Here is a 12,017-nt window from a genome sequence, read left to right on the forward strand (position 1 = left end):
CCAGCGCTGCCATACAGAGTACCATTGACAGCATCTAGATGCATGGTGTTTTAGTCAACTCCAATGATAACTTCAAATGGTGGATCGCTATTTCTCCAGGAGAGGGAGGAATGCCACAAATGTGTGCATGCAGTGTGGCATAGAGGTTAGCGTCACTGGCTGGTGTGTGGCAGGTTGCCAATTCAAACCTAACCACCAGCAATTATTCGTTATTTAGAGTTTATCATTTCTTGAAGGTTCTTGAAATATCTTATATTTGTAATATTTGCATAGTCTAGAAGATTCTATGTACAAATGGCTGCACACACTGTTCAGGAGGTAAGTTCTATTCTTGCTGTACATTGGTGTTGGTGATAAATGTGCTTTCAGTACTAACTGATGAACTTTACTGACAACGCCGCCTTTGGATTTGGATCTGATTTTACATGACAATAAGAACTTATAGTTTTGAAGGTCATCATGATTTTCCATTTTTCAGATGGCTGTGTATGAGAAATTTTGTTTAATAAAACTCCTTGGTATTTAAAATGCAAAATTAGTGAAAAACAATTTATTAAAAATATGCCTCTAGTAGTAGGACACCTTCAGATAATGCATCATCTTGCTGATGATGACGACACTTTGAACAGCTGTGCTGACCCTAGTCGCAAAACTGCTTGTGGTGTAATGTTTTGCATTCTCTTCCAAATTTCTTAAATCAATTTTCTAATAATATGTTAAAACAATAGCAATTAAAAATATATGATGCATATGAACTGTCTTTTGTGTTGTCCCCATTCTCTTTTATCAGAAAAAGTAGCTTCTTTCATTCCCTCTCTCTCAGCAACAGTCCACATTCATTTGATTTTGTTATCTACTTTGTCAGTTTCTGATGATGTATAAACATGATTTTTTCACAACTTTTCCTGAAATGTTATAATACTGTTTATAATAATAATAAAACACATGAGTATTTTCACCTGTTCCAAATATTTTCTAGATTTGCCTTTTTTGTTCTGAAGCACGTCTGATACCTGTAGTGATCTGAGATTTTTTTGAAGACTCTAATATTTTATTTATTTTTGGGGGTTTCAAAAATTGTTACAAAATGGTATTGACTTGACTTCTAGTTGAGGCATGAAACTGCACTGTGTGTATCCTCACAGATGAATAAAGATCGGAGTTAAAGTTGCTCAATAGTTCTTAACTTTATATTTTAGGAGTGTTAACTGGAAACTTTTTGTATTAACATGTAATGAACTTAAGTGTCTTGAGTTGTAAACAGTTATTATAAATACTATGATCATTGTTCTGCAAATGATTTGGGGGGATGGTTTTACTGTAAAATGAAAGAGACCAAGCTGTAAAAATATATTATATAATACAATACTGCAACATGTACAAATATTAACAGTTACACCAGAAAAATAATGAACCGATACTGAACTTATGATTTGCATGATGTGTAAATCATAAACTTTAAAACATCCACTCTGGCAAGAATCCAACAAATTGCGTAACCATGTACACAAATAAATGTGGCAATGACAATCAGCTTCTAACCTTCCAATTTTAACGAAACTGGCACGAAACCTAGACAAATATCACTTATTTTTCTGTCATGTGACGTCAGTCCACTTTCAGTGGCAAATACATGAAGTACTGAATTTTACTTCAAGTTAGTATGAGTGCTACAGCATAGAAAAACATTGCACGATTGGTGATGTACATGAGCATAACCTTGCATTTTCATTGCGGTTGTGTTGACTCAAATTTTCATTTAAATACTCTGAAATTATTTATAATGCCATTTTCTCTCATCAACAAAGAAAACTGCTGCACACTTCTTATATGACTCCTAGCATTCCCAATAATGGAAAATTTTACTTAAACCACTGTTTGTTTTACAGAAATTAACAGCAAACACACTTCAACACGCAGGCCATCCTCACCAGAAAATGCTGGATCCATTCCACTAAACTGGCACAAGTATCTACTTTTATAAAAATAAAATGCAATGATCACACAATGAGAAGCACAAAACATTTTGCAGTAAACATCTTATAAAAAATATATTCACTTTACAGATGAGCATAAAAAAGTAGAAAATATTTTCACATAGCCATCAACGTCATGGTTTCTGTGTGCAATTCTGAAATGAGCATTACAGCTTTGATTTTAGCTGCCCCATTAATTTTTCCAATTTAAGAGCTTTCTGCATATTTCCTGTGATCTTCAATTTCCCAGACATGAATGCAGCTGCTGGCTTTAATTTTCCTGAAACAACATTTTATTCATGTTAAACTCTTTCTGGAATACCACGACATGACTTTTTTTATCTCCACATGGAAAACAGTGTAATTACACAAAGATGAGAAACATATTCTAATAAATATGATCATCGACAGTTGAAAAAACTTCCACTCATTCTTTTTCTAACACTAATTAATTTCAAACAATTTAAAACCAATGATAGTGTGAAAAATAAGTTAAAATGCTTTCTTGTGTTCACTGCTCTTCACTGATCTAAGACAGACGATACACAGGAACTTAAACTCCCCCCGTTTCATTTTGTAATCATGGATGAAAATTACTTGAAAAACATTGAAACAGCTCCACCTGGTGCAGAGTTGCACAGAAGGTGCACAAGGGAATACCTGGAATGGAACCTGGATCAATGACATCATGTTCTCTTCACCAAAAAGGGCAGGATTTGTTTGACGTGCGACTGTCCTTTAAGTGTGGGGCCGCTACCCAGTCGTTAGACAAAAAATTTTAAATATTTAACAAAAGTAATGAGAAGCAGCAAAGAAGCTACCACGGAGCACTGAATTAACAGCCATGAGTAGGTAGCTGCCAGTATAGTGACATGTAGATCACAATATTGAACATGCCAGGGGATTGCGCAGAGGTGACAGCTGAGCTCAGCGGCAAGCGGTGCCACGCAGCCGTAATCTTGTAGCAAGAGGTGGGGTGTCACCACACTAGGCAGAGTGTCCCTATGGAAGTGAATATGTGATGTTATGGAACTTGTTAGAAAAGTGTTGTGTTACACTACATGAAGTCAAAGCAAAAAAGACACTCCACACATACACACAACTTGATCAATAACACATAGCTGACAACACCCTCATACCATCCACTCACTCATAGCGGTGTCAGATATGACTCTCCCAAGCTTCCAACATGACTTGTGTGCTGCGGGGCCGTCTCCCGAGTGGGACACAATTGCAGCACAACACAGAGTGCTGTTGACATCAATGGCCATGGCCTACAGAGGCTGCTGGTGTCAACAGTGTAAGGCACCAGGTCAGCAGCATCAGGCAGAAGCCCCTGCCCACTCATCAGCCCCAACCAGAGTCAATGAGGAGAGGCATGCCTGCCTCACTATGCCATGTATGAAACTCAATAAAAGTTCTTTGAAACCATTTACAGTGTTTGCCCTCAGCTCCATGGCATGTCACCACCACTCACCATGGAGGTGGCCAGGCCCTAGCTGCCAGATTCTTGGCAATATGAAGAGCTTCAAGAATTGTGTGTGCAGACTAATTCATGGAAATACGTTGAGTGGAGGTCCCATCTGTCTGGTTCTGGGTAGTGAAGTACACAAATCCAGCACTATGCTTTCTCACTATCACTGCCATCACCAAACCAGCCTCTCTCCACAATGATTCTCTATGTACCAAAAACTACTTTCTCTCCACGTGAATATGTAATGAAATCATTCCACAAATAGAAGTGGGACTTATCTGTGAAGGGCACATTCCTCCTTTTGTTCACTGTCCAATCTCAGTGTCGCTGACTCCACGACGAACAGCTTCCTCTGTGAAATGCAGGGCATGGAAAACATAGTGCAGAAACTTATGAAGAAACTTTACCTCCTGAGATAACTGCATTTCCTGAAGACAACTGTCTTGCAGACTCCTTATGCAGATCTCACAAGCCCAGTTTCAGGTGTAATCTGTGATTTACAATTGTTGCACACTTTTTTCTTTTTATTTCAGTTTCTTCCAGACTAATGCTTAGCTTTCAGACACTACTTTTTTGGTCACACATTTGCACTGACATCCGACAAATATATCCAAAATGACAACAAATGAATGTAACAGTAACAAAGATTTGTCACCCTTTAAGAAATGATGTAGATGTCAATGTAATTGGCAAAGATCACATGGGATAAGAATGAAGACCTTTAACAGTTGAATGTTTTTCCTTAAACTGTTCCTTTAATGTGAAATTCTTTAACTTTCTATTTGTGAAATTTAAGTAAGTTTTGGTAGCCCTCTGATACAAATTAAGATATCTTCAGCAAGAATTGACAAATAAATTATTTTAAAATATTTGTATATAACTGACCTGAAAACATATTGTAAAAATCAGCTGCATCCATTGATAAAATCGCATCAGGATTTGAAGCTGGCTTGCCTTTTCCTGCTGCCCCATTTCCATTCTTCAAGTCTATATGCCAAACACCTTCCTCAGCACCTATATAAAAAAAATAGACAGAAACTGCAGAAGTTACCTTTTTTATACATAAAATGTCAATCGAAAGTTACAGAGAGCAATATGGCTGTAGCTTTACAGTGCCATAAGACATACTGTGCTAATGAGCTAAAGGCTGATATGAGTGTAGATTACCAAATTTTAACTTTGTATAATGCTGAGTAGAAAAGTCTCAATATGTAATTTAGACTCAAGGAACCTAAAATCAATAATCACAAAAGATCTTTTGCAATTAAATTTTAAATCATGCAGGGACAAAAAATAATGTATACAGTTCACAGACAATTCAGAATATGATGAATTTGAGGTTAATCATTGATGCACATATGATCAGTAAATGCGTGCATGTAGAAAAGAAATAAATCAGGATGGACAGTCTACAAAATGACCGTCTATGTTGTTTTGGGACATGATAAAGAAAATGGTGCATTCTAAAAGTCACATTAGCGACACAGCAAAGACAGGATGTTCTACTGTGGCAAGTGGTCCCAAAATTTCCTATTCAGTGTGACATTTTATAGTACATGTTAAATTAATTACTTTTTTCAAATGGCAACTCTTTCATGAGTAACATTCAGAATCTCTTTCTAATAGTATGGGTTTTGAGTACGTAACAGAGTACAAGCAGTGTAAGATCTGCTGAAGCTGATCATTCCCATGATTAGGAAATTAATTTTGAACAACATATTATATACAAGTCATAGCTGAAGTAGTTTCAGGTAGCAGAGTACATACATTGAGCTAGCTTATTTGGCTGACATGTGGAGGTAGACACTGGTAAATGTTGCTGGTATGGCACAGGCATGTTAAAAACCACATGAGGCACCTTATCCTGCTTCCCAATAGGGCACTGTTAAGCAAGTGATGGAGGTATTCTTACGTGGGAGGATGTTTACATGGGAGTAAACACACATAATCTCTCACATATTTAGTGGTAATACAGACAAGTGACATAAAATGGGATTAACATATAAAATCAGTATCAGAGAAAGTGAATGGATGTCTTAGATTTGTTGGGTTGAAGGTAAATGTAGTGCATCCATAATGGAAATCAGACACGAAGCACTAAGTGTGTCCAATTTTTATATTATTTTTGTAGCATTTAGATTCCTTATCAAGTAGACATGATATCAAACATTGCCTAAATTCAGATACACACTGCTAATAACTGTAGAAAGTCTGACTAGCCCATATGAAAATTAAACAAGTGTTAGGGGCAAACAAATGGAAATCTTTGGAAGAAAGGTGAATTAGTTCATGCAAAAAGCTGTTGGGTAGTAAATTATTTGAGACAGATTAAACAACAGTTCTGCTATCACCATCATGTATTTCATGTGAGGATCAAGAGAGATTAGAGCACATACACAGTAAGTACACACAGACATTTTTCCCTCTCTAACGACATAAATCCAACAAGACAAAAAATTAATATTGGTATGACATACCCTCTGCTGTGCACAGTACAGTGACTTGTTGAGAATACATGTAGATGACTGACTGGTGAATGATATAGGAACAGACTACTGATTGATCATATGATGTGCACCTTCAGCAAGGCAAATAACCCGTCTATTGCTTCTGATCTGTGTCATAATGGCTTGAGAAAAACAATGTAGGTGATAGCTATCCTCAATCCTATTGAGTAAATCTGGGATGCCACTGAGCAAGATTTATGAACTATCTGTGAGTTGAGGGCAGCAGCAAAGTGATCATTGATCACAATTCTTTCCCAATGCTTTCAATGTTTTGTGGGATCCACCACATTAACTAATTACTTATCTCTACGTCAATAACTCTTGCTCATGCACATGCTTCCCCCCACCCCCCCCCCCCCCGCCCCACCCCCCTCACGTTCTACTTATACTGTTAGACAATGACAAAGAGGTACAGGAACAAGCAAGATTAGGATTTCATGTTTTGTCAACAATGAGGTTAATAGAGACAGAGCACGAGCTTGGATTGGGAAAGGGAAGGAAAGGAAAGGAAACTGCCTGTGTTCTCTCAGAGGAAGGTGCATTAAGTGACTTACAGGAAATAGAAGAAATCTAAATCTTTATGGCTGTACGGGAATGTGAACCAATGTCCTCCTGAATACAAGTCCTGTGCCTTATCACTGTGCCACCTTGCTTGATAACAGTGAGGTCAAGGAATTTTTATAATATTGTTTCTGATGGAATCTCACACACACTGCACAAGATTCCCAAAGCAGGAAGTGTCAGTTAAATGAGATAAAACTCAACATCAAGGGCACATAGTACCAGTTTGATTATCATTGACATATGGAGAAGATTAGCACTTTCTTGTTGGTGTTGACATCATGAAATACTTGTAGTAGTGAAGGGAAGTTCCTTTAACCAAAAACTAAAATCTGAAATAATAATGATGATAAGGACAATGATACTACTATGAAAATATTAGTCGCAGCTATAAAATCCAATGCTGTACCATCTCACAAGAATTTGCAAATTGCATTATGAAACCACCACATACGTGCAGTAAGGATAATATGCTTCATTGACAACTAGTTTTGATCTCTCCAACATCATCTGACTGAGAATAATTATAAGTACAGAATTCAGTGTGTGTGTGTGTGTGTGTGTGTGTGTGTGTGTGTGTGTGTGTGTGTGTGCACAAATTTCCTGAATATGTGACTGGCATCAGCAAACATTGATGAATCTCATAAATTTTTTTGTGGTATTGTATTGACAGCAGAGTCGCTATACTTAATGCCCGTGGATTTCCTGTATCAGTAATTCCTGTATCAGTAATTCCTGTACCAATGATTTATGCCAGTCAGAATCTGATAGCTTGATCCAAACTAAGTGTCTATAAATTGTATAATACATACAGCAGCTTTTTGGTGGCTTCATGGTGACTTTTTCAAACACCACACAAATGTAGTGAGCAAACACACCAAGGTCCCTAACTGCTGTAGTATAAAAAGGCTCACATTTAAGTTTATGAAATCTATATGTGAAATATATGCTGACTATACATAGCTACCATGTGCCATATGTGCTCAAGTGCCTGACAGGTACTGCATACAAAATACCGCCTAAAAGTACATGACAAAGATCTTTGTGATAGGTCTTTTGGTGAGAAAACTGTTTCCCCAACATTCTTCCACTATGTGACCACTACCTTTTCTCATCCTCAGATATACATTGACAGTCCATCATGCATTTCTTCAAATAGTCTCACCTTGGTATTTGACAAATGTATCTCAAATAAATGATTTGCTTTAAAGGGTACAAATTGAATTACAACGCGGCTGTCTCCCTAGGTATGACTATAACATGTTTACTTGCAGCAGCAAAACACAATGCAGCTGTACGTTTACTTTCTGCAAGCTCTTCAAAGTTTTGTGATTGTTCACTCATATTCTTCAACACACTATGAGTGTGCATGTGTTACTACTGTTGTCTGGACTGTAATTGATGGGCAATCCCATTTGTGTGTGTGTGTGTGTGTGTGTGTGTGTGTGTGTGTGTGTGTAGAAAGAGCTACAAACATGTATAGTCAAGAAAACTTGACATTGCTATCACACACTATCTGGTCAAAAGAATCCGGACACCTATTGGTGGGCATTAACATGGGGTGTGTCCACCCTTCGCCTTTATGATGGCTTGAACTCTGCTGGGGACACTTTGAATGATGTGTATAAGTCTGTGGAGGAATGGCTGCTCATTCTTACTCTAAAGCCAAAACCAGATAAGGTGGTGATGTTAGACACTTGAATTTGTAGTGAAATCTATGTTCTAAATCATCTCAAAGGTTCAGGTCAGGACTCTGGGAGGCCAGCCCATTTCAGGAATGTTATTGTCCACAAACCACTGCCTCACAAATTGTGCTTTATGACAAGGTGGCATTGTCTTGCTGATTTACTCACTCATTGTCTCTAAACTGTTCTTCTGATGTACGTAGCAGACAACACTGCAAAATGTGTTCATATCTTTCTGCATTTAGTATTTTCTTAAATGCAATAAGGGGATCTCATCCTAACCACAAAAGACACCCCCACACTGTAACACCACCACCTCTGTACTTCACAGCTGGCAGTACACATTATGACAGGTGACATTCTCCGACATTCAGCCACACCCAGGTCCTTCCATCAGATTGCCACACAGGGTATAGCATGATTCATCACTGCAAATAAAGAATTTCCAGTTATCCACTGCCCATAGGCATCACTCTTTACACCTGCCTCCAGCATCACTTAAACATTGATTACAGAATTGCTTGGCTTATGAGGAGCTTCTTGACCACAGAACCCCATACTTTTTTTTTTTTACAACCAACTTCCACAATGCTTGATGGTCCCTGTTCACCAGTACATGAGGTTCGCCTAGTTTCAGTTTACCCATGGTGGTTCCTTTGCATTTCCACTTCACAATCACATCGACAGTTTATTTGGACAGCATTACAAGGGTTGAAATGTCACTGATGGATTTGTTACTCAAGTGACATTCAACAATTAGTCCACATTCAAAGTCACTAATCTCTCCTGACCGAGCCATTCTGCTGTTACTGTTTCTCTACTGATCTACTGACAACATAATACTTCCTGCCTCCTTCTATACTGGCGGGTCTGCCTCTTGTGGCATCTAGTGATCAATTCCACAGTATGTGTTACATACGGGTGTGCAGTTACTTTTGATCTCTCCATGCAAACCTCACCTTTTCTTCCTTGTAATATGGGAAGGGATCATATGATTTGATCTCTGTAGCACAAATCAACAACAAACTGGCCTTGCAATATTCTGTTCAGTGGTAATGTGGAAGTCTCCAATGTGTTTAGGGAGAAATGCACGAAGAGTTCAAATCAAACTGTATTAACAGTACAAAATGGGAAAAGCATTATAAGTCAGAGCTAATACTGAAGTTCCCTTGTTTACATTTTGGAGGTGGAAATGCTATTAAAGATAAAGTGAGAGTTTTGAAATGTTTGTACAGCTCAAGAGATGAATAAGAATGTACTTAGTAAATAATTAAAATAATGGCATTCTGGAAATAATGCCAGATGAGGCATATAAAGCAATATGCTGCTGAGAGATGATGGTTCAATTGAAATTAATAAAGCTGGATGGAAATTATTACAAAAGAAACTTGCAAAATTATTCACAGAACATTTGAAAAAGATGACAATTTCAAAAAACTGAGAATGTTGTAATTTTTTTGCTTCACAATAAAGGAGACAGACAAGACATAAAAGAACTATGGATCTATCCACCTCTCAGTAATGTACAAGATATTCAGTAAAGACATTACCATAACTATAGAAAAAACTGGATTTCAAACATAGAAACAGGTTGACTTCAGAAGGTTATAAAATGGAGTAATGAGTTTTAATTACCAATTTGCCTTAATGTAAAGTTTAAAGAAAGCCATTTCATCAAAGTCCATACTAACTGGCCTTTAGAAACTATGCCTTGCTTTAACATACTGTGGCATTCAAAGATTTGTGTAGGTAACTAGCTGTAGCTGTATACATGTAAATTTATTCTTGACTGGTTTCGGTTATTTCAACCACAACCAATTGAAAGAAAAATTATGACATCTGTTGGATCAAAAATGCATACTGCTCATAGAGATATGTTAATATACCAATTATATTATACACCGAGGTGACAAAATTCGTGGGGATAGCAATATGAACATATACAGATGGCGATAGTATCACATACACTTGGTATAAAAATGGCAGTGCATCGGCAGAGCTGTCATTTGTATCAGGTGATCCATGTAAAAAGGTTTCCAATGTGATCACGGCTGCATGTTGAGAATTAACAGGTTCTGAATGTGGAATGGTAGTTGGAGCTAGATGCAAGGGGCATCCCATTTCGGAAATCGTTTGGGAGTTCAATATTCCAACATCAACAGTGTAAAGGGTGTGCCGAGAATACCAAATTTCAGGCATTACCTATCACCACAGATAACACAGTGCCCTATGCCTTCTAATGACCGAGAGCAGCGGCATTTACATAGAGCCGCCAGTGCTAACAAACAAGCAAGACTGCACGAAATAATGACAGAAATCAATGTGGGACGTATGACGAACACATCCGTTAGGACAGTGTGGCAAAATTTGGTGTTTATGGGCTATGGCAGCAGATGACTAATGCAAGTGCCTTTGCTAACAGCACGACATAATCTGCAGTGCCTCTCCTGGGCTCATAACCATATCTGCTGGAGCCTAGATGACTGGAAAACTGTGGTCTGGTCAGTTGAGTCCCCATTTCAGTTGGTAAGAGCTGATGCTACGGTTCAAGTGTGGTGCAGACCCCACAAAGCCATGGACCCAAATTATCAACAAGGCACTGTGTAAGCTGATGGTGGCTCCTTACGGTGTGGGCTGTGTTTACACGGAAAGGACTGGGTACTCTGTTCCAACTGAACTGATGATTGACTGCAAATGGTTATGTTCGGCTACTTTGAGACCATTTGCAGCCATTCGTGGACTTCATGTTTCCAAACAACGATGTCATGTCAGTGGGCCACAACTCTTCGTGATTGGTTTGAAGAACATTCTGGACAATTCAAGTGAATGATCTGACCATCCAGATCGCCCAACATGAATCCCATCAAACAATTATGGGACATAATCATGAGATCAGTTTGTGCACAACCTCCTGCACTGGCAACACTTTCACAATTATGGATGGCTATAGAGGCAGCAGGGCTCAATATTACTGGGGATGTCCATGTCACATCAAGCTGCTTGACTACAATGGGCAAAAGGAGGTCTGACAGGATATTAGGAGTTCCCAGTACTTTTGTCACCTCAGGGCAGTTTTTCTTCCAGTGGATGATGGTTGAAATAACCAAAATCAGTCAGGAATAAATTTAAATATATACAGTTGATGGAAAAAAATGCTTTTCTATAAATATTTTAATATTGTAAAGAATGTTTATGACAATGTTACACCTTGCACTACAATTTATAAGGATAGTGGAATCTGGAGATTCGAGGACCCAACTGAGCCAACAAGCCATCATCTATTTAAGTAACTTGCAGGGGACATTGGTCAGACCTACTGGCTGGTACCTATCAAGGAACAACGGATCCTTGCTGGGCTTAAGACCAGGAACCACAATACTCTCTCTCCATTGAGCCAAATATGGTTAAATACATGGAGGGGATATTGTCATTGTGGAGGACTGAAGTGTTGAAGCAATTGGCTATGGATGGAATCTGGGCCATGGGCCGAATGGTGAATGGAAGAGAGGGCCTGAAGGAGTTCCCATTCAGTAAAAGGTTCAATATAGGATTCCACCTGACAAGGGGTAAAATATAAGTGGGGAGCTTCAGCCTCTGTTTCCGGAGGAGAAAGGTGGCTGGATAGGAGGCGGACACTAATGCTGTTGCAAAATGGGTCACGAGGTGTTCCTTGAGAAGTGATGGATTCTTACAAAGGCCATCTTGAAGTGCAAAGCTCAGAAAAGAAGACCACCACTGACAACCTTTGAGGGTGCGGAGAGCCGTGCTCCACCATGAAACCGGTCAGCGATGAACAGGTCCCATCAAGCAGTGG

At 38.5% G+C, this 12,017-nt stretch overlaps 1 protein-coding gene across 2 annotated transcripts in view; it reads right to left on the minus strand.

The window, feature by feature from the left end:
• Positions 1 to 1,341: 1,341 nt before the first annotated feature.
• LOC126184798 (hydroxysteroid dehydrogenase-like protein 2) overlaps positions 1,342 to 12,017 on the minus strand; it is a 38,468-nt gene continuing 27,792 nt past the window's right edge. For both annotated transcript variants that reach the window (XM_049927382.1, XM_049927383.1), the window contains exons 7-8: positions 4,336 to 4,464; positions 1,342 to 2,256 (exon numbers count right to left, since the gene is read on the minus strand). In XM_049927382.1, coding sequence (XP_049783339.1) covers positions 2,144 to 2,256; positions 4,336 to 4,464 — 242 coding nt within the window. In that variant the 3' untranslated portion in view covers positions 1,342 to 2,143. The remainder of the gene's footprint in view (positions 2,257 to 4,335; positions 4,465 to 12,017) is intronic.

Source organism: Schistocerca cancellata, chromosome 4 (genome assembly GCF_023864275.1).
Source record: "Schistocerca cancellata isolate TAMUIC-IGC-003103 chromosome 4, iqSchCanc2.1, whole genome shotgun sequence".
In the NCBI taxonomy this organism is placed as follows: Eukaryota; Metazoa; Arthropoda; class Insecta; order Orthoptera; family Acrididae; genus Schistocerca; species Schistocerca cancellata.